Genomic DNA, 26,683 nt, shown 5'->3' with positions numbered 1-26,683 from the left:
TTAGATGGGCAGAACAGTGGCAAATGGAATTTAACCCTGAAAAGTGTGAGGTGATGCATTTTGGGAGGACTAACAAGGCAAGGGAATACACAATGAATGGTAGGACCCTAGGAAGGACAGAGGATCAGAGTGACCTTGGTGTGCATGTACATAGATCCCTGAAGGCAGCAGGACAGGTAGATAAGGTGGTTAAGAAGGCACATGGGATACTTGCCTTCATCAGCCGAGGCAGAGAATATAAGAGCACGGAGGTTATGATGGAGCTGTACAAAACACTGGTTAGGCCACAGCTAGAATACTGTGTGCAGTTAGTTCTGGTCGTCACACTATAGGAAGGATGTGATTGCATTGAAGAGGGTGCAGAGGAGATTCACTAGGATGTTACCTGGGCTGGAGCGCTTCAGCTATGAAGAGAGACTGGACAGGCTGGGGTTGTTTTCCTTCGAGCAGAGAAGGCCGAGGGGGGTCCTGATTGAGGTGTGCAAAATTATGAGGGGCATAGATAGGGTAGATAGAAAGGAACTTTTCCCCTTAGTAGAGGGGTCAATAACCAGGGGGCATAGTTTCAAGGTAAGAGGCAGGAGGTTTAGAGGGCATTTGAGGAAAAACTCTCACACCCAGAAGGTGGTTGGAATCTGGAACTCACTGCCTGAAAGGGTGTTAGAGGCAGGAACCCTCACAACTTTCAAGAAGCATTTAGATGAGCACTTGAAACACCATAGCTTACAAGGCTATGGACCAAGTGCTGGAAAATGGGATTAGAATAGATAGGGCTTGATGGCCGGTGCGGACACGATGGGCCGAAGGGCCTCTTTCTATGCTGTATAACTCTATGTCTCTATGACAATTCAGTGTGAATTAAGACGAAACCTGGAATGATGCATCATTGTCATTGCAACTTCAATATTGTTATACCCTTGAATTACCCATCATTTGCATATGCAGTGGGCCTAATGCTGCTTTAAGCAGGTGTCCTAGGCGCCTGTAACATGGCCTGACCGACCCAATCCCGGGTCGGATGTTTGTCAGATGTCCTTGGGGCGCAGGACGTTGGTCCCCAAAATTGGGCCCCGTTTGCGCCTATTTTACGCCCATAAAACGGCGCAACAAGATTTCTACCTGGCTGAGTCCAGAATGTAAAGTATGGCTGTTTTCTCTGTTCTGGTCTTTGATAACCACAATGTTACCACGTGGTTCCCACAGAGAAAGTGACACTCACTGCTCTTAATTTTTCAAAAAATATGAAAGCTCTTGCATGACACCACAATGTAAGGATTTGAGTTCAGCAGGACATTGTAAAGTGTGCTTTCTATAAGTCTGCATTTTGCTACTGCATTATCACATCGCTGAGAAACACCCCAAAGTGAATGAATTACTTTGACGTGTTGTAAAATGGTGTTATCTCGGCAAACACAGCAGCCATATTGCATTCAGCAAGACCCTGGTTTCAGATGAATGACCAAGTCATCTGGTTTTTTTTTTAAGATGGTAGTTGAAATAGAAATGTTGGCTGGGAGAATTCCCTGCTCCTCTTCAGACAGTGCCATGCAGTCGTTAATGTCCACCTGAACCATTCAAACAGATATTGGTTTAATGGCTTAGCCAAAGGCCAAGACCTCAGAAAATGCAGTGCTCCTTCACTGATGCATTGCAATGTCAGGCTAGACTTTGTTAAAGTCCTGGAATAGGAGCTTGAACTGAAAATGTACCATAAAAGGTTTGGATAGCAATAGTAACTAGCAACCATTTATGGGAACCAGAGGGGCTTGATGGCCCTGGAATTGCCTCCGTAAATCTCTCCACCTCTCAACCTTTAAGACCCTCCTTAAACCTACCTCTAAGCTTTTAGTCATCTGTCCTAATGCCTCCTTATGTGGCACAATGTCAAATTTTGTCTGATAAAGCTCCTGTGAAACGCATTGGGCTGTTCTATTACGATAAAGTCGCTATATAAATGCAAGTTGTTGTATAGTACGTCACACACAGCAAGACATCTCAAAGTGCTGTACAATAGGAGAAATGCGATCATGTCTCATGATGGAATTCCCACTTTAAGCTTATACAGTGCAGAATGGGAGGAAAATGGTCCCTGTAAAGCTCCACTAAACCCACCAGAAGCTACACACCTCCAGCACCACAAATAAAATGGGTTATTTTCCAAATTCATGGGAAGGCCATTCAGCCCGTCGAGCCCGTGCCAGCTCTCTGCAAGAGCACTTCAGCTAGTTCCACTCCCCCGCCATTTCCCCGTAGCCCTGCAAATTTTTTTCCTTCAGGTACTTATGCAATTCCCTTTTGAAAGCCATGATTGAATCTGCCTCCACCACCCTTTCAGGCAGTGCATTCCAGATCATAACCACTCGCTGCGTAAAAATGTTTTTCCTCATGTCGCCTTTGGATCTTTTGCCAATCACCTTAAATCTGTGTCCTCTGGCCCTCGACCCTTCTGCCAACGGGAACAGTTTCTCTCTATCTACTCTGTCCAGACTCCTCATGATTTTGAACACCTCTATCAAATCTCCTCTCAATCTTCTCTGCTCTAAGGAGAACAACCTCAGCTTCTCCAGTCTATCCACGTAACTGAAGTCCCTCATCCCTGGAATCATTCTCGTAAATCTTTTTTGCAACCTCTCTGACATACGAACATACGAATTAGGAGTAGGAGTAGGCCATTCAGCCCTTCAAGCCTGCTCCGCCATTCAATAAGATCATGGCTGATCCGATTACTCCACAATCCCGCCTACCCCCGATAACTTTTCACCCCCTTGCTTACCAAGAATCTATCTACCTCTGCCTTAAAAATATTCAAAGACTCTGCTTCCACCGCCCTCTGAGGAAGAGAGTTCCAAAGACTCACGACCTTCTGTGAGAAAAAATGCCTCCGCATCACTGTCTTAAATCGGCAACCCCTTATTTTTAAAGAGTGACCCCTAGTTCTAGATTCTCCCACAAGAGGAAACATCCTCTCCACATCCACCCTGTCCAGACCCCTCAGGATCTTATATGTTTCAATCAAGTCACCTCTTATTCTTCTAAACTCCAGCGGATACAAGCCTAGCCTGTCCAACCTTTCCTCATAAGACAACCCACCCATTCCAGGTATTAGTCTAGTAAACCTTCTCTGAACCGCTTCCAACGCATTTACATCCTTCCTTAAATAAGGAGACCAATACTGTACACGATACTCCAGATGTGGTCTCCCCAATGTCCAGTATAACTGAAGCATAACCTCCCTACTTTTGTATTCAATTCCCCTCGCAATAAACAATAACATTCTATTAGCTTTCCTAATTACTTGCTGTACCTGCATAGTAACCTTTTGTGATTCATGCACTAGGACACCCAGATCCCTCTGCATCTCAGAGCTCTGCAATCTCTCACCATTTAGATAATCTTCTTTTTTATTCTTCCTGCCAAAATGGACAACGTCGCATTTTCCCACATTATACTCCATTTGCCAGATCTTTGCCCACTCACTTAACTTATCTATATCCCTTTGTAGTCTCCTTATGTCCTCTTCACAATTTACTTTCCTACCTATCTTTGTGTCACCAGCAAAATCAGCAACCATACCTTCGGTCCCTTCATCCAAGTCATTTATTGTAAAAAGTTGAGGCCCCAGCACTGATCCCTGTGGCACACCACTCGTTACATCTTGCCAATCAGAAAATGACCCATTTATGCCTATTCTCTGTTTCCTGTTCGCTAGCCAATCTTCTATCCATGCCAATATGTTACCCCCTACACCATGAGCTTTTATTTTCCGCAATAACCTTTGATGTGGCACCTTATCAAATGCCTTCTGGAAATCTAAGTACAGTACATCCACTGGTTCCCCTTTATCCACAACCATCACATCCTTCCTAAAGTGCTGTGCTCAGAATTGGACACAATTCTCCAGTTGAGGCCGAACCAGTGTTTTATAAAGGTTCATCATAACTTCCTTGCTTTTGCACTCTATGCCTCTATTTATGAAACCCAGTATCCCGTTTAATTTTTTACCTCTTTCTATGCGTTCCCAGTGGTCGAGGCTCCCCGCTGGTCGCACAAAAGCAGAAAATGACCCCTGAAGTGGATACGGGAAGGCGGCGCAGTACTCAATTGTTGCCACAAGATGGCAGTAAATAGCTCTGTAGAGAAGAAGTGGAAAGTTTATACTGAGTGACTTCACATACAGAAATTGTTTAAAGTAGGAAATTTAACTTGTTTTACACTAACTGTGTAAACATTTAATCAATATTTTGAGGTTTCTGCAGTTTATTAATATCTTGATCAATAATCTTTAAGTTCAGCATCTGAAAGTTACAACACTTCAGTAAGATAGTAATTGGAAGTCCATTAGTGGCTTTATTGTTCGGGGAAAGGCTCTTTCTTGCTCTTTTTAAGTGATTTCTGAATTTTCAGGCTTCACTGTGGAGTAAGAATGTCTGTGTTAGTTTGCTGTGGTATCTGGCAGCTGTGTTCTTAATAGTCCTGCTTCTTGAGGTCATCCGAGGTGCAGTTTCTGATTATAATTCAAGTTGTCATACATTAGCCTTGTTTACTCGCCATGATTCATTCTGAGCTGAATCTGACATGGACCCATGCCAGTCGTTTCAATTCCTTAATGCAGCTCAGTTCAATAACTCCTCCCAGCCAACTCCCCTACATGGCTGGGACACACACGAAGGAGGCCACCATTTTACAGTGATTGAATAAGTCAACTTCTTTTTATTTTACACACGGGATTGCTCTCTGCAAATCCGTCCATTCTTCCTTGAAAAGCACTAACCAGTGGCCTTGGTCATGTGTGTATCTCTCTTGATTTGAATGTAAAGATGTTCCTCCTTCCTTCAAAGGGCTAATCTGTGGAACAGTTTACCTGCAATTAGTCCATCAACAGGCATAGATAGGGTAGATAAAGAGGAACTTTTCCCCTTAGTAGGGGGGTCAATAACAAGGGGGCACAGATTCAGGGTAAGGGGCAGGAGATTTAGGGGGGATTTGAGGAGGAACTTTTTCACCCAGAGGGTGGTTGGAAGCTGGAACTCACTGCCTGAAAGGGTGGTAGAGGCAGGAACCCTCACAACATTCAAGAAGCATTTGGATGAGCACTTGAAATGCCATTGCATACAAGGCTATGGACCAAATGCTGGAAAATGGGATTAGACTGGACAGGGAGGGATGGGCAGCGCAGACACGATGGGCCGAAGGGCCTCTTTCTGTGCTGTAAAACTCTATGACTCTATGACTCTAACATGAACCAATCACTGCTCTCAATGGGCCAGGGTGTGTGAGCTATAACCGGTAGAACAGATAATAAAACCTCCAAGAGTCCAAGAGTACCTGCTGATGTTATTGGACTTCAGTTCAACATATCCTTAAATTACAGGAAGTTACTCAGAAAGGAGAATAATTGGAAACAAAGTGCAAAATACCAGGAAGAGGGTGACTAATTGAACCTTGCCCCCTGCTGTAAAACAGAGAAAGACTGCATGCCAATGTTACACCCCAGTTCAAGTTAACAAAGAATGACTTCATGTGACTCCAATTTGCAAAATGAGCAATCCTACCACATTTACCCAATAAAAGTAACATTGAATTTAGCTCTAGAATTGCTCTGAGCAAGTGACTGGGCAAGCATTTTTCATTCTTAGCTGAAACCGGCAAATAAGCTATCAAGAGTTGAACTCGAGCATAGATCTGGATATGGCAAGCTCTTGCTGAATGTTGCCCTTCTACTGAATTGGGATCAATTGGAGCAGGAAGCAAAATGAAAATGTCTCCCACACTGATCACTGTATGCCTCACTGTTAATTTACCTTCAGATTTTTCACCAATTTCTTATTTTATTCATCCTTCTGATCTGCCTCTTACACAGAAATTGTTACATGATTTGTTTCAATTTCCTTGCCTGCAATAACATTTTAAGGTAACAAAACAAAATTAAGTAACCAAAATCAAGAAACAAAACTTGGAGACAAATAAAAACTAAAAATACAAAAACACTCCACAGGTCCGTCAGTATCTGACAAGAGAAAAGGCAGGTTGATGGTTCAGGTATGGGCTGATCATTGAGGCTTACTTACAAACATACAAAATTGTCAGGCAGGAATACACGAGCTGATCCATCAAGCCTGCCTCATGATGGCTGGAGCATCATGACTAAACATTTCCCAACGCACCCCCCACCCCCTCGCTCCACAGGCATGTCATCTCCTGCAAGAGGTGAAAAAACTCAGGGCCAATAAGGGGGAAAATACTCTGGAAAATTCCTCTCCAACCCCCAGCTCAGGCGATCTAAACCAGTCCAGGAGATCACATGGACCAAGTGTTATCAATAAAGACACTTACCTTCTATGTGACAAAAAGAAAATATACCTTCTATATGATGTGATCTCTGCCCCTGTCAAGAACCAGTGCAGGAGATCACATGGACCATGTGTTATCTATAAAGACCTTCTTTATGATGCGATCTCTGCCGCTGTCAAGAATCGGTTCAGCTCATTCTTGAAGGCATCCAGCGAGTCAGCACCCACCACGCCAGCTGGCAACGCTTTCCAGAGGCTCTCTGCTCTCTAGGAAAAGAAGAACTGCCCAACATCCAGTCTATTCTTACTCTTACATAAACGCACGTGCCCTTGGTCCTCCCCAATCTGTTAAACTGGAATACTCGCACAATAGGCACTCTATCCAGCCCTTTAATTCTTTTACCGTCCTTCAATAAAATATGGTCGTTAAAAGACAGGACACAAATTTAAAATATCGATTTTTAAAATTTATTTTTGTTTCTGTAATGCGCTGGGTATGATGCATTGCACACAGGTAATTCTGTGCAATATTCATATCTTTCGGCAGCATCACTGTTTCTCATGGTTCTGTACAGAAATAAGCGACAGAACCTCTAACATGAAGGTGGGCAGCAGAGAAACAAGTGTAAAGTGTAAATGCACACAGTCGGTCCAAAACCCATCCTGAATCCTGGGCAGCAGCACCACTGCCTTTTGCAGATTTCCTTCTCATCCTCCAGTATTAGAGGAGGTCAAAGGGGTGAGACTGAGATACAAAGAGCTTATAACCAGGCAAATGATATACTGTAGCGATGGTGAACTGTACCAAATTATTTCAACAAAAGGGAGCGGCGGACACAACAGGAATAAGGAATTTAGGAGAAGGCAGAGGACACTGAAGGCACGGTTGAAACGATAGGTTATTTTAGGACATTTTTTAAGGCAATGAGAGTGAGGAGTAAGGCAAAGTAGCTTTGGAAGAGAGCTCCAGAGGACAGAGACATAATCATGGTCCTGAATTTGCGGTCGGAGGCTTCGCGCGGGGAAATGCCTCCAATCCGCAAATAAAACCGCGCCTACCTTTTGCCTCGGGATCCACGGAGACTCGCGATCCTGGGCCTCTGTGTGTGGACATGTGTAGAGGCCCACGTATCCCAGGGGCGCAGGCAGTTCACAAGTGTCCCTGGGATCACGTGGGCCAGCCCAACCAATGAAAGAAGGGGATCCCCAATCATGCTTATAGGGATTCCGTACGTATGGAACTCCCATGAACATGAATGGGGATCACAAAAAAAACACGTTTACATATCAAATAAATAAAAAAAATTACATTTAAAATTAACCTCCACAGCGCACTTTTGGACCCCTCTCACCACTGCAGACCCACTGCTCGCATCGCTGACCCTGGCGGGGTTTCCCGACGTCAGGAAGCCCGCACCTCTGTTGGAAAAATGGAGATAATCCTCTTAATTGCCTGTTAACATGCAGTTAAGTGGCTGTAAACCCCTTCCCACCTCCAGGAGATGGGACCCGGCGCGGGTCGGCTACTCGCCTCCTGGGAAGATGGCACGGAGGCGGGTTGGGGGCGGGATGGGTACCCGCCCCCAGATTCTGCCATTTTCCCGGCAGTCCCACCTCCGAACCCGCCTCCCCAGGGCTGGGGAAAAAAAAACCATAGAGTTTGTGGCGGGAGCTGAAGACGATGGCTTTGGTCTTCCCAATGTTAAACTGGAGAAAATTGCGGCTGGATGTTGGACGAGCAATCTGACAACACAGAGGCAGTGGAGTGGTCAAGAGAAGTGATGGAGAGATAGAGCTGTGTGTCATCCACGTACCTGTGGAAGCTGATGCCATTTTTGTGGAAGTTGAACCAAGGGGCAGTATACGGAAGCGAAGAGGCCAAGGATGGATCCTGAAGGACTCCGAATGCGATGGTGTTAGGTCGACAAGAGAAGTAATTACTCTAGTTACACTTGGATAGTTAAGAGTGGAACCAAGTGAGGGCAGTTCCACTCAGCTGGACAATGAAGGAGATGCATTAAGAAGCATGTTGCCACTGCCTATGTCAAAGGAGGGATAATGAAGCACAATTACAGTTGCAGAGAATGCCATTCATTGGCCCTGACTTTGGTTAGGGCTGATTTAGTGCTGTTGGAGGAGCAGAAACTGGACTGGAGAGATTCAAACAGTGTTGTGGGAGAGATAGGCGATAACATGTTCAAAATGGTGTTAGAGAAATTGACGGGATTGAAGGCCGATAAATCCCCAGGGCCTGATAATCTACATCCTAGGGTACTTAAGGAAGTGGCCCTAGAAATAGTGGATGCATTGCTGGTCATCTTCCAAAATTCGATAGACTCTGGAACAGTACCCATGGATTGGCAGGTAGCTAATGTTACCCCACTGTTCAAAAAAGGTGGTAGAGAGAAAACGGGGAATTACAGACCGGTAAGCCTGACATCGGTAGTGGGGAAGGTGTAATAGCAGAGCACTTGGAAAACAGTGACCGGATCGGACAAAGTCAACATGGATTTACAAAAGGTAAATCGTGCTTGACTAATCTACTGGAATTTTTTGAGGATGTAACTGGTAAAATAGATAAGGGAGAACCAGTGGATGTGGTGTATTTGGACTTTCAAAAGGCTTTCGATAAGGTCCCGCATAAGAGATTAGCGTGTAAAGTTAAGGCACATGGGATTGGGGGCAAGGTATTAACTTGGATAGAGAACTGGTTGGCAGACAGAAAGCAAAGAGTTGGAATAAACGCCTCTTTTTCCGAGTGGCAGGCAGTGACTAATGGGGTACCGCAGGGATCGGTCCTTGGACCCCAGCTATTCACAATATATATTAATGATCTGGACGAGGGAGCTAGATGTAATATCTCCAAGTTTGCAGATGACACAAAGCTGGGTGGGCGTGTGTGCTGTGAGGAGGATGCCGAGAAACTCCAGTATGATTTGGACAGGTTGGGTGATTGGGCAGAAGCATGGCAGATGCAATATAATGTGGATAAATGCAAGGTTATCCACTTTGGTGTCAAAAACAAGAAGGCAGATTATTATCTGAATGGCAATAGATTGGGAGAAGGGGAAGTGCAACGAGACCTGGGCGTCATTGTGCACCAGTCGCTGAAGGTATGCATGCAGGTGCAGCAGGCGGTTAAGAAGGCAAATGGTATGTTGGCCTTCGTAGCGAGAGGATTTGAGTACAGGAACAAGGATGCCTTGCTGCAGTTGTACAGGGCCTTGGTGAGACCACATCTTGAGTATTGTGTGCAGTTTTGGTTGCCTTATCTGAGGAAGGATGTTCTTGCCACGGAAGGAGTGCAGCGAAGATTCACCAGGCTGATATCTGGGATGGCAGGAATGACATATGAGGAGAGATTGGGTCGATTGGGCTTGTACTCGCTGGAGTTTAGAAGAATGAGAGGGGATCTCATTGAAACTTATAAAATTCTGGCAGGACTGGACTGGACAGACTAGATGCAGTGAGGATGTTCCCGATGGTCGGGGAATCCAGAACCAGGGACCACAGATTGTTCCACATATCCCACGAATCCACATATCCAGTCCTACTCAGGTCCCCTCCCTCACCTCTTTTTCCGACACATTGATGACTGTATCGGTGCCATTTCCTGCTCTCGCCCCGAACTAGACAATTTCATTCACTTTGCCTCCAATTTCCACCCTTCCCTCACCTTCACATGGTCCATCTCTGACTCTTCCCTTCCCTTCCTCGACTTCTCCGTCTCCATCTCTGGGGATAGGTTATCGACCAATATTCACTACAAGCCCACTGACTCCCACAGCTACCTGGACTACACTTCCTCCCACCCAGCCTCCTGTAAGGACTCTATTCCATTCTCCCAGTTTCTCCGTCTCCGCCGTATCTGCTCCGACGATGCCACCTTCCACACCAGTGCTTCCGACATGCCTTCCTTTTTCCGCAACCGAGGATTCCCCTCTACCGTGGTTGACACGGCCCTCGACCGTGTCCGTTCTATCTCCCGCACTTCTGCCCTCACCCCTGCCCCTCCCTCCCGGAACCACGATAGGGTTCCCCTTGTCCTCACCTTTCACCCCACCAGCCTCCACATTCAACGGATCATCCTCCGCCATTTCCGCTACCTCCAAAGTGATCCCACCACCAAACGCATCTTCCCCTCCCCTCCCCTTTCAGCATTCCGTAGGGACCGTTCCCTCCGAGACACCCTAGTCCACTCCTCAATCACCCCCAACAGCCCTTCCCCTTCGCCTGGCACCTTCCCGTGCAAGCGCAGGAGGTGTAACACCTGCCCCTATACCTCCCCCCTTCCCACTGTCCAGGGCCCCAAACACCCCTTCCAGGTGAAACAGTGATTTACTTGTACTTCTTGCAATCTAGTATACTGTATTCGCTGCTCACGATGCGGTCTCCTCTACATTGGGGAGACCAAACGCAGATTGGGTGACCGCTTTGCGGAACACCTCCGTTCAGTCCGTAAGGGTGACCCCGAGCTTCCGGTCGCCTGTCATTTTAATTCACCGCTCCATTCCCACTCGGACCTCACCGTCCTTGGCCTCTTGCATTGTTCCACGGAAGCTGAACGTAAACTCGAGGAACAGCACCTCATCTTCCGATTAGGCACTTTGCTGCCTTCCGGACTCAATATCGAGTTCAACAATTTCAGATCATAACCTCGGCCCCTATTACTTTTTTACTTATATTTTTTTCCACCCCTTTGTTTTGGGTCCTCCTTTCCCCCCCCCCCCCCCCGCCTTTCCTTTTTTTTCTCTCTCCCACCTGGCAGCTGTCACTTATCCTGCCAGTACACTTCACACCTAATCTCAGCTGCCTTTTGTCTCCACTGGCCTATTACCATCTCGTCTGGTTTTGAATACCTTTTAATGTCTCTGTTACTTCTTTTGTTCGAACGCAGCCCTGCCTTCGATCTATTTTATTTCCTTTCCAGTTTTGAAAAAGGGTTTCGACCCGAAACGTCAACTCAAATTTCTCTCCACAGATGTTGCCTGACCTGCTGAGTTTTTCCAGCATTTTCTGTTGTTATTTCGGATTTCCAGCATCTGCAGTATTTTGCTATCAGACTTAGGACATTGTTATCCTAACAACAATAACAACTTGCATTTATATAGCACCTTTAACATAGTAAAACATCCCAAGGTGCAGCACAGGAGCGTAATCAGACAAAATTTGGCATCGAGCCACATAAGGAAATATTAGGACAGGTGACCGAAAGCTTGGTCAAAGAGGTAGGTTTTAAGGAACATCTTAAAGGAGGACAGAGAGGCAGAGAGTTTTAGGGAGGGAATTCCAGCGTTTACGCCGCCAGCGGTCGAACGATGAAAATCGGGGATGCGCAAGAGGCCAGAATTGGAAGAGCGCAGATATCTCGGAGGGTTGCACGGCTGGAGGAGGCTACAGAGATAGGGAGGAGCGAGGCCGTAGAACAATTTGAAAACAAGGATGAGAATTTTAAAATCGAGGCGTTGCCGGACCGGGAGCCAATGTAGGTCAGCAAGGACTGGGGTGATGGGTGAATGGGACTTGGTGTGAGTTAGGATACGGGCAGCAGAGTTTTGAAGGAGCTCACCATCAGCTTAGTAACTAATCTCATTATAACTTGGCATGAGACCAGCCTGTTTCAATCCTGGAATAATTTTGTTGTAGCCTTCATGAATCTACATCAGTCTGGTGATTATTTGATTCTGATAGTGCTGTAGAGACGTATGTTTTTTATTGAATGTATAAAAATCGAAGGCACAAATATAATTATAAACTGATCCTATCCTAGAGCCATTTGATTCAAGCCTATATATAGGATTATTCTGGTGCCAGAGTCATTGAAAATTTAATTTCCTGATAGCTGATCTTCCAGTGCTTGCAGCCAACAGCTGTGATTGCATATTCTAAGAAAGGACATTGTGAGAAGGCTTCTAATACAGTGTTATTTAGTGTAGGTTCAGGGTGCAGGAATCATTGAATTTCATTGAATTATAGCAGGAAACAATGTCTGAAGCTTAAATAAAATGTAACTATCATCAACTAGCTAGGTAGACCTCGTTGTTTGTTCAGCACTGTAGATATTACAAGTATGTTCAGTCATCTTGGTCAAGTCAAGATTGTATTAAAGGGAAACCAGTAGTTATATCAAAATATCTGATCACTATCCTGGTGGCTCACAAGTGACATCCCTGCCTTTGAGCCACGTGGACAAGGAAAGTCTGAGGTTTGATCTCTGGTCTGTACTGAGTTAGCTGATTTATGAACAGCAATAAAGATGTTACAACTGGCCACTGCTCCTGAGTTGAAGAAGAGAATATTGCATTGGTTTCCTCTCCTGATAGGTATACAGTGACACTTACTAGAAGTGTGTGTGTGTTTTCATTGGGTGAAGACAAGACCATGCTTGCTTTTACATCCTCCACAGTCAGATAGCCTTCCAGCAGTCACTGGCCAAGGTCACAGCTGAATGAAAGCCACTTGAGCAAGGTACTGGAATGCATCTACTGTCCATGGAACCATACCCTAATTGTAGAGGGAATAAATCTGATCACAACTCACCAGCCACCATTACTTTTCATAGTGTCACCACATATAATGTTTCTCTGCGAAACATCTCAATTTTTCATGGGGATGATAACCTGGAGACAAATGGAATTTTGAGAGAAAATAAACAACTGATCTAAAGTCTTTACATCAGTATAGTTCAAATTATTTTCATTTACCTTTTAATTAGTTGCCACATGGTATATGTAGAATACATGGTGAGAAACATATGATCGCGATCCCGCTTGTAATGCTGATCATAACTCAGTTATGTTTTTGGCAGTGAGAAACAGATCAAATTGTAGCCTTTGGATCTTTAATTAAACTAAGCTATTAGCAAATGTCAGGAGCAATATTTGACCATTTTTATTGGAATTGTACTTGCTTTGAGCCCAGATAAAGTCGAGATCTTTTGGTAGGAGGGATGGCAGTCTATGATGGTAACTTCCTGTTTTAGACTATTGAAGGAGGAGAGGTGGGGGCGGGGCGTATCTTCCGTTTCTTTTTGAGTGGTTATAAAATTCCACAAGCTACAGCTCAAATGTGTCTGGGCATCAATTAATTCACTAAAAATACGCATCTCACTCTCAAACATATTTAATTAGCAAGGCTGCAGTGAATCTCAAAATAAATTAGATAGCAAGAAACAAGAATCCAAATGTTCAGTTACAGTTTTGAGATACAACTGTTTGATGATGTTTTAAAAATAAATAGATATATATTGCAATGAACTCAAGAAAAAGACAAAAGGGAAAGATTGAGAGAGGAATGGTTATGTGGGGGGACAAAACATTCTCCTTTGAGTCCGTAGTGAACATCTAGAAACAGGGGAGTTCTTCAAATTGCTCATATGATACACTGGTTTGGCCTCAACTGGAATATTGTGTCCAATTCTGGGCACCACACTTTAGGAAGGATGTGAAGGCCTTAGAGAGGGTGTAGAAAAGATTTACAAGAATGGTCCCAGGGATGAGGGACTTCAGTTACGTGGATAGACTGGAGAAGCTGGGATTGTTCTCCTTGGAGCAGAGAAGGTTGAGAGGAGATTTGATAGAGGTGTTCAAAATCATGATGGGTCTAGACAGATTAGATAGAGAGAGACTGTTCCCGTTGGCGGAAAGGTCGAGAACCAGAGGACACAGATTTAAGGTGATTGGCAGAAGAACCAAAAGCGACAGGAGAAAAAACTTTTTTATGCAGTGAGTGGTTAGGATCTGGAATGCACTGCCTGAAAGGGTGGTGGAAACAGATTCAATCATGGTTTTCAAAAGGGAATTGGATAAGTACCTGAAGGAATTTTTTTTTACAGGGCTACGGGGAAAGGACGGGGGAGTGGGACTAGCTGAAGTGCTCTTGCAGAGAGCCGGGACAGGCTCGACGGGCCGAATAGCCTCCTTCTGTGCTGTAACCATTCTATGATTTCAGTTGTCCTGATTGTACAATATGACCTTGTATTTCATATTCTTTCAAGGTAGCAATGAAAGGCGACTTAGGTGCAGTCCAAGTGGTGGACAAGCATTGCTAACTGGTTGTTTTTTACAGGGCTATTGGGCATTCAGGAGAAGCAAATAATGCCAAATTTGAACAGGCACTCCTCTTATTTGGAGAGTAAATCAGTTGAGTGAGGCCATGAGCAATTGTAAAGCCATTGTCTCCTTTTCTTTTGCTTGCAAACCAGTCTTGATGACAATTGCCAATTAGGGCAATGGTGCATCTTAGGGGTAGTTAATCAAATTCTTTCAGTTGTATTCGGCTGATAGGCACAGGAGCTTGACAATCCCTGCTTAGAATATAACCATATGTGCCATTGTTTGTGAAGGAGGACATAGCCAAGAAGCAATCTTAAGTATTACCATGAAGAATGATTCACTGTTTCCCAGTATGGCAGGATTGCCAGAAGCTGCGTCACCAGCAAGAAATTACAACTTTGGCAGAAGATTCACTGATGCTTGCAAAATATAAATTTATAATCCATATATGTCAAAAAAATCCTACTTTGCCTGGGACTAGATGCCAAAACATACAATTTGAGGTCTTTCCATCCATCTACTACACTGCAACTTGTGAAGTTGTAATCTAGAAATTGGAACAGAGTTTAAGGAGTATTGACACACACTTTGCTCCCAACCTTTAACATCGCTGCTCTCGGGTACTTTCTCCTCCACTGACTGGACTGGTGACCTTGGACTGCCGAGCTCTGTGCAGGAGGTGCAACAGCTAGGCTCAGTAAGGTGTTTGATGAGGTTTATTCAACCAATGCAATCCTCCTTCAGTCAATTCGTTCACATCAATTGAACACTAGCATCCTGCTGGGATGAGTAAATCTACCCAACCATTACCATCCCCACCCCAAGAAATGATCACCAGCGGCAGAGCCAGTGGGGGCGGCGGCGGGAGAGAGGGGCGGTAGTCATGGAGGGTATTGACTCCTGTCCCCCACACAGTCATTTAGGGGTTGGCCAATGCAGCTTTGGAGGACCACCTCCTTTTTGCTCTCAGGAACCTCCGTCACCTGCCTTCAGCCTGCAGATCTGAGCGGTTCCCGGCTCGGCCTTTGGACTAGGTAAGTTGACATTCCCTAGTTGCCAGCTCGGTCCCCTTGCTGCAGTGCTCCCTGCCATGCCCTCAGCACCCAGGCACACCCCACTTTGCCTCTGGCCCTGAGAAATGGAAGCAGAGCTATGTTGGGAAGAGGAGGCAGGTCGGTGGAGCTGGCCGCAGAGGGCAATTCAGCCGACTCTGGGGGCCAAGTTGGCCAAATCTGAGGTTTTAACCTGCTACCCCCCCACCACAATCCTTTGACCCCAGCTCCATAACTCATAATCACCATTCACTGTTTAAAGAAAATTTTAAAAATGATCATAAATAAAATTTCAAAAATCATTCTGAATAGACTTTTAGAAAGATATTCATAAATACACTTGACTGTTTTGTAATTGATATGATGGGTTGACAACCTCATTAACCTATGATTATAATGAATAACGGATAAGTAGGAGAGAGTTACAAGACATTTAGTTGTCATTACAAATTTCCCTAGCTGTTTTACTTGGCCTAAACCCTTCTCTCTCATCCTCCCCAGGTGATTTAGCTCCCTCCTTCCTGCCTTTTGTTATATTCGTTTTGTACAAATATAAATTTCCACGTGAGTTACCAGCAGTTCCGATACCTTTGATGCTAGTGGCGGTGAGATGATTTTCTGGAACCAAGCAAATCCATGGTATTGATTATGTGGCTTCAAAAAGCATTTCCATGATTCTTGCCCTGGCAGTATTGCAGGATCAGATCATTCCCTCATCTTTGTCTATATGATACAAATGCAGATTGAACTGTTTTCTTCCTGTATAAGTTGAATTGACGCAATGGTTTCCTTTTAATGAAGATCATTATAAATGCAAACAAACCTGAAGGCAATAGGGAGGCCTTTTTATTTGAACAAAGAAGTAGAAACAACAGTATTATTGATGTGCTGAAAGACTGAGATAATTGATCAAATCAAAATCAAATCAAATCAAATCAAATCAACTTTTATTGTCATTGTTAGTGCACAAGTGCAGTACAACGAAATGTAGGCTTGCGGCTCCCGAGAGTGTACAATTTGGATTAGGACACTTAAACATTTCAACATACATTTGTACATATATATTAGCATAAATATGACCATAATAAAGTGCATCGGCAGATGTGCAGGCTTTAGTGTTTATTTGTGGAGTTCAGTAGGATGACAGCCCTGGGAAAGAAGCTGTTCCTAAATCTGGTCGTACGGGTGCGAATGCATCTGTAGCGTCTTCCAGATGGTAGGAGGACGAACAGACTGTGGCTGGGGTGGGTAGGGTCTTTGATGATGGACCGTGCCCTCCGTAGGCAGCGTTTCTGATATATATGTTCTATGGTCGGTAGCCGGGTGCCGGTAATGCGTTGGGCAGTTTTGACTACCCGCTGCAGGGCTTTCCGGTCATGGGAGCTACAGCTGCCGTACCATACCGTGATACAGTTTGTCAGGATGCTCTCTATAGTGCAGCGGTAGAAGTTAGAGAGGATCGGGGGTGACAGATTACATCCCTTCGGCCTCCTCAAGAAATATAGGCGCTGCTGGGCCTTCTTCACCAGAGAGGAGGTGTTGAGGGACCAGGAGAGGTCTTCCGTGATGTGGACTCCGAGGAACTTAAAGCTGGCCACCCTTTCCACCTCCACCCCATTGATGTGGATGGGGGTGTGACTTCCGCCTTTGGACTTCCTGAAGTCCACGATTATTTCCTTTGTTTTCTTGGTGTTAAGGGCCAGGTTGTTGTCGGCGCACCACTTCACGAGATGCTGGACCTCCTCCCTGTAGGCTGACTCATCGTTGTTGGTGATCTGGCCTACTACCGTGGTGTCATCTGCAAACTTGATGATGGTGTTGGAACCATTAACAGCCACACAGTCGTGGGTGAAGAGGGAGTAGAGGAGGGGGCTCAGCACACATCCTTGTGGGGCCCCCGTGTTCAGGGTCAGGGGGGGGGGGGGAGGTGTGGTTACCTAATTTGACAGACTGGGGTCTGTTTGTTAGGAAGTCCAGGGTCCAGTTGCAGAGTTGATATGTTGTGATACATTTTTAATGATTACTGTAATGTAAAATATCCTTCAATAGGACATTAATGACATCATTACAGTATATTGTTGCAGGCACTAAAACTCTCCTGATGTTTTATGAGCTTTAAAGATTATAAACAGCTTATTGGTGTGCAGTTATTAATAAATATGCTTGTTTTATTGGTGAAATATTTTCACTGTCAGCGCATGTACATACTGTCTGTACAGCATTATGAAATATATATAAAAAGATGTGCTAAAGAATGTAATGTGGATGCAGCTGAAAGGTATTGCCCATTTGCCCCCTTTTTTGTTGTTTATCTGTTAGAATGTGCATAGTATGCAAAGGTCGTTAACATGTCCAAGTGTAAATTGTGCGTAACCTGTTATACACTGTGATATGAATCAGTCATTCATGAAAGAAAGACTTATGAAATAATACTGAGCGACCTGTGGGTGGCGCTGTCCAGGGAGAGTATAAATACTCGGGCACAGGCCCAGCTTGCACAGGAAATTCTTAACAGGAACTAGTGAAGGACACAACTAGACCTCCATGTTGTAAAACAGTTGATTAAAGCCTTGTTTAACACTTAGACCAAGTGCTTAGTAGTTTTCTTACGTCAATCTGAGTGGCTAAAGGCACTGGCCAACACAATGATTGCCGTTTAATTAACACTCCTTCTGAATCGACTTGCCTGTATCACTTTCTGTAAGACAAAAGTAAAATACTGGAAATCTGAAGTAAAAACTGAAAATGCTGGAAACACTCAGCATCTGTGGAGGAGAAACAGAGTTAACATTTCAGGTCGATGACCTTTCATTTCCTGTAAGGGCACCTCGCACACTAGATATCTCCCATGGTTGCCACCAAGGCTGACCAGAGAGCATCTGATACTTTTGGGGACAGTATTGTATCTCTGTTTGCCCCCTTGGCCCCTTCCTCCAGACAGAATCCTCAGTTATCAGGTTCTCTGCCATTAGATTTTTCTAGAATTTACTCGATCCACAATATTTTTTTGCAAGTGAATTTTAATAACACACTCAAAGCTCCCGTGCAGGCTCAGCTAGTTAAGCCAGCGAGGAGCTGAGCTATATAGAGCAAAGAGGTCCCAGGTTTTGATCTCTGGCTTGATTGGTGGGCATATTACAGTTGGCCTCAGTACTCCAGGTTTAGGACTGGGAAAATCAGCCAGCATTTCTGTTCCTTACCCATTCTTCTCCTAATGGTCCTTCACTGCTATCCTGTCTTCCGATCAATACGACTGCAGCAGCTCCAGGAAATCAAACCTGCTGCATCCTAGGGGAAGGATTTCCTGATCCTGCAAAACTATCGCAAAATCAGGAAAATCCTGCCCACAGCAAGCAGCAAAGGTATAAGGTAAGAGCTGCGAGGGATGAATCAGAGAGCAGCCCAGCATGATTTTCAGTCGCCCAGCGTTTAAAACAAAAGTGGGGAAAAATTATCATTGGCTTGTGACGGGGAAATATTTTATTGTTTTCATCTTTTTAAATATCTAAGCTTCTGATGAACATGATTCTCTAATAAAGCCTATTGATAACTGGAGAAGTTTGCTGCAGTGAAAGATAGGCCTGGCCCGGGGAAGTGCTACAGCTCACCATAATACACACACATTTCTAGTATTTTCTGCAGTAGCTTGTAAATGCATTTGACTTAAAGTCCTACAGTACAGAGAGAAGGTGCTAACGGGCTGACCTCACTGACAGTATTAAATGGTAGGAACAAGGTGAACCCAGAATATTACTTTGAGGTTATAGGTCAGCAGGACTAGAGGACATAAATTTAAATTAATGAAATGGATATTAAGAAATAAAATCTTTACTCAAAGAATGTTGAACATTTGAACAGGTAATGAAAACAAAGACTGTGAGAAGCATTCAGAATGTATTTGGGTGTGTGAGCTGAAAAACGAGAGGAATAACCCTCATCCTTGACTTATGATGTTTCTCATGTTCTTGACTGGGATTAGTACATTAGCATGATATTAGCAGGTGGTGTTGCTTTTAGAAGATGCTGTCAGCGTCATTGGTACCTTTTGTTACAATTCTTGAGATGCCAAATGCAAAAGTGTAATTATAGTTAAATTTGAAATTCTCATTGTAACTGTGTAAGGATATTTGTTCCATGTATAAAACTGCCTTTCTTTATTTTCTTAGTTCCTTCATCTGGACCAACAAATGTCTCTTCTCTTGCTCTTAACTCAAACAGTATCTTGGTCAAGTGGAATGAGGTTCCACAACAAGATCGCAATGGACTCGTCCTTGGCTATAAGGCAAGTTGATTAATTGGACGCTATCCTGATTGTTAAAGCTACATAAAAGTCAAGCAATTTGAGTCCACTTTTTAAAAAAGAACACAAAAATATTGTATATTTAATTCAGTGACATTTTGATTTTCTCCAGATTAAACCCAGATGAGACCATCTAAATGAGTCAGTGCATTGGGGACTAGATGGTTCACTGCGATACACTGATGTCTTTTCATCTCAGACTTTAATAAATTTCCAGACCAGATAGAATTAAAGCACCTTTTCTTCACTGAGCATGACTGAAATTTTTTGCAGTCTTCAAAGGGCTTGATTTTGAATCCAGCCCAGGTAACAAGACTGGTACGATGAAGGAAATCGGTTATGGCCTGTTTGCAGTCCGGAACCGATGGCACGCACACAAGGAGGTCCAAGGTTCGGCTGAAATTGGGCCTCAGGCCTCATTTGTTTAATTTTGGCAAACTGCCAGAGCCTGTTAAGCCTCCCGAGGCAGCTCACACAACTGCGGTATCCAACCAAACAGCAGTGTCATCTGTGGCTCAGTGGGTAGCACTCTCGCCTCTGAGTCAGAAGGTTGTGGGTTCAAGTCCCACTCCAGGGACTTGAGCACAACAATCTAGGCTGACACTCCAGTGAAGTGCTGAGGGAGTGCTGCACTGTCGGAGGTGCCGTCTTTCGGATGAGACATTAAACCAAGGCCCCGTCTGCTCTCTCCGGTGGATGTAAAAGATCCCCTGGCATTATTTCGAAGAAGAGCAGGGGAGTTATCCCCGGTGTCCTGGCCAATATTTATCCCTCAATCATCATAACAAAAAAAAAACAGATTATCTGGTCATTATCACGTTGCTGTTTGTGGGATCTTGCTGTGCGCAAATTGGCTGCCCCGTTTCCTACATTACAACAGTGACTACACTTCAAAAAAAACTCCATTGGCTATAAAGCGCTTTCGGATGTCCGGTGGTCGTGAAAGCCACTATATAAATGCAAGTCTTTCTTTCAATTTCAGGCTGCTTGTCTTGCTGGCAGCAGGATTCGGGAAGCCCTGGTAAAGGGGGGAGGAAAACAATGCGGTCGCCAGTCAGCAGCGGTCCTCAGGAGTGATGTGGAACTCAGAGGAGCATTTCTGCTCCTCCCGGCTCCACATCAACCTTTGAAATGAAAAGTTTACTTACTTTTTTTGGTGGTGGCCTCTTGCTAGGCCGTATCCATTCCCGGAAAACCTGAACGGAGCAGGCCCGCTGCCTGTTCCACTCAGGGCTGCCCAGTATCTGAGGGGACCTAAAACAGGTGTTAGGCTCCTCAGTGGTACGTGCAAGAGGCTCAACACCTGTTTTAGGCTGTCACCCTGGACGCCTGAAAATCACCTGAGGCCAATATGCGTCCTAGGTGTGCTGGGCATAGCCCTGCGAAATTGGTCATTTTTGCCCATCCGGAAAAAGGTGCACAACCGTGACTGATTTCTACCTCCAAGGATCTTAAGTGAAACTATGTAAACAGTCTCAACCCAGTTCCTTGTATGCATGAGTCCACAGAAATAATTGGCAATCTCATTTGGAAAGGCCACAAACATTGTTAGAAATTCTGACAATGTTTAAGGAAAGTGCTCTTCAGAGATCAGGGTTAAGCCACATTTTTTAAATTGAGTAGGGGTGATTTAAGTCTACATGTGCCCTGTTCTGTAACTGACTGGAGAGTGCAGTCTGCTGACACTGGGTGCTAAACAGTGATATTGTTCCATTTTCCTGTTCTGAGATGACCTCATCTTGATAAGCGTGAAAATTTCCATCCATTGAGGAACTATAATATTAACACTAACACCATTAACAAAAATAAGCCAACTTCAAATTTGAAGGCACCTTTAGATACTGCCATCACTATTGGTGAACCTTCTCAGGGGAGATATAAAATGCTAGTTGTTGCATTATCAACCACAAAAATGAAGGACACTGTTAATTACTTTATGAAAGGACTACTATGAAACATTTCTTCTTTTCACAATGTTGCTGACAGAATTCTCCCAATATTCCTCTATGCTTTGGTCTCTGTTTGAATGTAGGTCCTGTACAAGGAGAAGGACCTGGAGGCTCCTATGGAGTTCCGGACCATTGCAGGCAACACTACGCACGCTGTTCAACTTGCGGAGTTAGGGAAGTATGTGCTGTATGAGATCCAAGTCCTTGCTTTTACCAGAATTGGAGATGGAATGCCAAGCTTCCCACCCATTCTTGAGAGAACGCTGGATGATGGTTGGTATTTTTGCAGTGATGAATAAGAATAGATAAGTGGTCACAAGCCCCATTTTATGCTTTCAATCGTATTATAATGGGTTGGTAGAAAACAAGTGTTCAGAGTTTTCTTAATTACTGTTGCTACCTTACCTCCCACTCCTTGAGGTTTAAACCTACATCAGCCAAGTCATGAGACAACATGAAACCTTTATTTACTATGCTGTTAATATTTACAGCCTGTACATAAATGATGGCAGCATGATTTGTCAACAAAATTGTAATTAACATCACTTTACAAATGTAATGAATTGGACTCAATTGTCCACGTGCTTACTAGTGAAAGCAATGTAAATACAGCCAGCACTGATCACACAGGTAAGTCGTGTTAATAGAGTTTTGGTGGAGCAATTAAAATTGCATGAATTTGCAAGTAACTGGAGATCTAGCAGTTAAAGATCATGTCATGGTGACATTTGGATCCAAAACCAATTTGGTTTAGGTTGGAGAGGCAGGAAAAAATTAGATGAAAGTGGATTAATCCTTTGACTGCTGTCCATAATACTCCTTTCGCATGCCAGATACGTTAAATTGTGACATTTTAGTTATATATTTTGTTCAAAGAAATGTTAATTTCACCTTATGAATACGTTAAAGTCGTATGAAGCCACATTTTCCCTTATTTTTTGTTGAGGGCTACTCCTTAAAGGGCAAAGTGATTTTGTTTTTAAGATTTTAAAGTATAAGCTCAGCTCTTCATTATGGCTCATTGACCAAACTTATCCAACTGTCTGAAATTTGCAAGAATACGGCAGCTAATCATTATCCAGTAAATAGCTGAACTACAATCAAGGAAGGTTCAGATTTAATCCTGGTCTGTTCCAAGTTAGCTGATCTTACCTGGGGCTGCAGTCACAGCACTAGAATGGGATTCACTGCCTCTGGGTTAGGTAGGGGGTTTTAGCCTTGGTTCCCATTCCCGATCACTATCTAGTGAATCCTGGAATTGCACATGTTTGAACATTGAGGATGATATGACAGAATTGGACTTGACCAGTGATGCCATTCACCTGTCGACACATGTCGCCTATTAACACATGCACATAAGATAATGGCCAAGGTACCAGCGATGACCGGTACCTGTGGAATCATATCCAGCAAGGAGACAATGCCTTCAAGAGAGAAGGGGAGGCAAGGGGAGAAAAGTAGCAAGAAAAGAAAAGAGCTGGTCAAAGAGATAACTCAAAAGTGATGTTCAAGGACAAAGTCACGTACAAGTGGAGCAAGTTCAGCAATGGGAGCTCCTGAATCATTACAGTGGTCATGTGAAAATGTTAAGCTGCAGAAGTAGCTTTTTTTAATTGTTTCTGTTTTTTTTAGTGCCTGGACCCCCTGTAGGAATCCTGTTTCCAGAAGTTCGAACAACATCTGTACGTCTGGTCTGGCAGCCTCCAGCTGAACCCAATGGGATCATCCTGGGTGAGTGACATGGGAACTCCTGAAACTTGAAATAAATGTGAACAAAAACACTTGCAATAATCTCTCTGGTTAGACATAGTAGGAGGAGAGTAGAGCAAGGAAACTGATGGAAAAGCCTAAAATATTAGTTGCGTTGATCCTTTGGTGTCCCACAGTGTTCAACACACGTGTGGAAGAACAGCAAATATTACAATCTTAAGCCACACAAAGGGATATGATAATGAGGGCTTGTTTTATATGATTTCTCCGATAATGAAGAGCAGCAGTATTTTTTAACTGAAGATGTGATACAAGAGAATTCTGTAGTGTGTTGTCGAAAAGGCGTTTGAAATTGTCCCCTACTTAAGAGACTGATGGGCAATGTGGGTTATATCCGAGGTGAGGGTAACTGTGAGATGCTGCAATACTGTAAATTTCAAACCATGACTGTTGTAAACTAATATTAAAAACCGTATTGTATTAACTCACACTGGTGACATATTCATATACTTCTATGGCAATAGTTTTCAAATTCTAAATGTCTCATGGACCCAAGACAGTATTGTCACATTTCCAGGGAAGCCCAGGACAGAGCTGATGTGCAGCTGGGGTGACCCCCTGTCATATTTTCCCAAAAGAGGTATCAGCTACCCAAATAAAAATAGTGTTAGAATTGCAGATTTCTTTTATATAGCAGAAGAAATAATGTGCTATGAAGTCAACAAATATAGAAGAATGCAAAGTACAGTACTTGAGACACTCGGAGAGAAATTCGCCCTGGCCGGTAGTGTAACATTGGCCACCCAGTTATATGCCCCACCCGATATTCAATAGAACTGAATATCAGGCAAGGCATAAAGCAAGCAGCCGATACAATACTGCCCATTGTATGCTAAACGTAAGACAAATATCTATCGCACTGTTTGCCATAAGTCGGACCGCAGAGAGAGAAAAATCTAATGCCCTTGTGCAATCCCTGGGATTCTTTTACAGATTCCCATTGTGTAAACTAATAGACTGTAGGTATAATTTTGGGAGGATGCTGTGGTGCTCGCAAACTGTGTACATTTTCACATAATTTGATATTTAGTCAACTTTTTCCTCAGCTTACCAGATAACTTACCGATTAAACACAAGCAACACAAACACCGCCACAGTGGATGTGTTGAACCCGAGTGCTCGGCAATATACAGCAGCTGGGCTAAAACCAGAATGCAGTTACGTCTTCCGCATTACAGCTCAGACTCGCAAAGGGTGGGGTGAAGCCGCAGAAGCCTTGGTGGTAACAACAGAAAAGAGAGGTAAGTAAGAACAGTATAAATAATGCAACTGTTTTTATTGACTGAGAGCAATTCTATATATTTATCAAGAAACTGTTAGCCTCCTGAAGAGAATATTTTCTATAATGGGTCTGTGCCCTAGAAGTGTGTTCCAAGGCAGTAACACTTTGAAGGATTCAAATGATAGAAGTGATGTAAAGAAACGTTGAGCGCTTTATCAATATCACTTTGACCCTGGAATCTGCTATTCTCTGGAAACATATGCCTACTTATTATTTTGTAATACATTCCAAATCAAAATGCTAATAGAGTGAGAAATTTGAAACCTGGGAGATAACAAAGCCCATTGGAAACTTAACAGAATCACAATCATGCTGTGTAACTCAAACTGATACACCATGCAGATGTTATGCGAGATAAGCAGCTCACACACGATGGGTTAAAACATTGTCCTTTTACCCCTGGAGCCCGAATTTCAACCCATCTTAGACTGTTAGGACGGAGAGTGCTTTCTTCTCTGAAGATTCTGGCTGAAATCAGTTTGAATGACTTTGACCAGTTCTTGATTGGACTATGAGATGGACATGCACAGTCCCGTTTCCCCCCTCCACCCCCGGAGGGGTTAATGTCCAGAAGAACTGTCCCACTTGAAAAAGCAAGACGGTGACAGTGGAAACTGAGCAGCATTGTTCATAGAGAAAAACTCCATGGCCTAAACCGTTTTGACCTCCCAAACGAAAGGCTGGCGGCATGGAATTATGAACAACAGAGGGGTTGAAATAAAGTTAAAAATCTTCAATTCCTCCTGTGCCCTGCCAGAGAAAATTAAATATAACTTTTTAATCATTTCCCCAAGGGACTTTTTCACTGTTTTAATTTCATGAAATTTCTGTAAAATTTAAAAAATGAGAATTTTTTTTTGCAGCGAGTTGCTATGATCTGGAATGCACTACCTGAAAAGGTGGCAGAAGCAGATTCAATAGTAACTTTCAAAAGGGAATTGGATTTATACTTGAAAAGGAGAAATTTGCAGAGCTACGAGGGCAAGAGCAGGGGAGTGGGACTAATTGGATAGCTCTTTCAAAGAGCCGACACAGACATGATGGGCTGAGTGGCCTCCTCTTGTGCTATAAGGTTCTACGATAAACTGAGTAAAAAAAGCAGCCTGTTCGCTAAACATTTTCATTCTGTCCTCAGCTCACCCGCAACCTCCCAGCAAACCTACCATACAACAGCAGGATGTGCAGTCACGCAGTGTGCTGTTGGCATGGGAACCAGGCAGTGACGGTCTGTCTCCAGTTAGGTACTACACCATCCAAACTCTAGAGCTACCTAGTGGAAACTGGTCACTCCACTCAGCTTCTGTGAGCCACGAATCTACTACATATCTAGTGGACAGGTAAGTGCTAATGTTTACAAAGGATGGTTAGGATTTCAAGAGGGTACTCTAACAAAATAGGGACATTTCTGTGTTTACGTCATACAGTTGTGAAATATTTAGAGTTAAATTGGATAATTTTTTCCCCAACCGAATTTCAAAATGAAGAATGGGAGATGGCCAGGTTGGTTTATCTGGAAAATAGTGAGGATACCAAGCTTTGTGCAGGGGAGTTCTCCCCGATGTCCTGGCCAATATTTATCCCTCAATCAACATAACAAAAACAGATTATCTGGTCATTACCACATTGCTGTTTGTGGGAGCTTGCTGTGCACAAATTGGCTGCCACGTTTCCCACATTAAAACAGTGACTGCACTCCAAAAGTACTTCATTGACTGTAAAGCGCTATGAGACGTCCGGTGGTCATGAAAGGCGCTAGAGAAATGCAAGTCTGTCTGTCTGTGTCTAGGTGCAAATTGAATTGTACCTGGTCAGGGTATTAGTAGGTACTTAGAACCATGACGACTTGAACTTTCCTTATAGGACCCTTTAATTCCTTATTGACTGACTGATTCTAATTTCATTGTTCTTAAGTATAGTACTGATTCAGTATTTACTGAGCAAGTATTTTGGTCTGAATGCTTTGTGCTGTTGGTGTGATATTTTCCA

At 43.7% G+C, this 26,683-nt stretch overlaps 1 protein-coding gene across 7 annotated transcripts in view; it reads left to right on the top strand.

Moving 5' to 3' along the window:
• sdk2b (sidekick cell adhesion molecule 2b) overlaps positions 1 to 26,683 on the top strand; it is a 1,061,066-nt gene that overhangs the window by 787,828 nt on the left and 246,555 nt on the right. For all 7 annotated transcript variants that reach the window (XM_085963616.1, XM_085963614.1, XM_085963610.1 and 4 more), the window contains 5 exons: positions 19,563 to 19,678; positions 21,729 to 21,918; positions 23,278 to 23,376; positions 24,462 to 24,656; positions 25,833 to 26,034. In XM_085963616.1, the coding sequence (XP_085819742.1) occupies positions 19,563 to 19,678; positions 21,729 to 21,918; positions 23,278 to 23,376; positions 24,462 to 24,656; positions 25,833 to 26,034 (802 nt within the window). The remainder of the gene's footprint in view (positions 1 to 19,562; positions 19,679 to 21,728; positions 21,919 to 23,277; positions 23,377 to 24,461; positions 24,657 to 25,832; positions 26,035 to 26,683) is intronic.

The sequence above is a fragment of the Somniosus microcephalus genome, chromosome 21 (assembly GCF_052327205.1).
Source record: "Somniosus microcephalus isolate GS21.2 chromosome 21, FLI_Smic_1.0, whole genome shotgun sequence".
In the NCBI taxonomy this organism is placed as follows: domain Eukaryota; kingdom Metazoa; phylum Chordata; class Chondrichthyes; order Squaliformes; family Somniosidae; genus Somniosus; species Somniosus microcephalus.
This window is presented reverse-complemented; position numbering and strand designations above follow the sequence as displayed.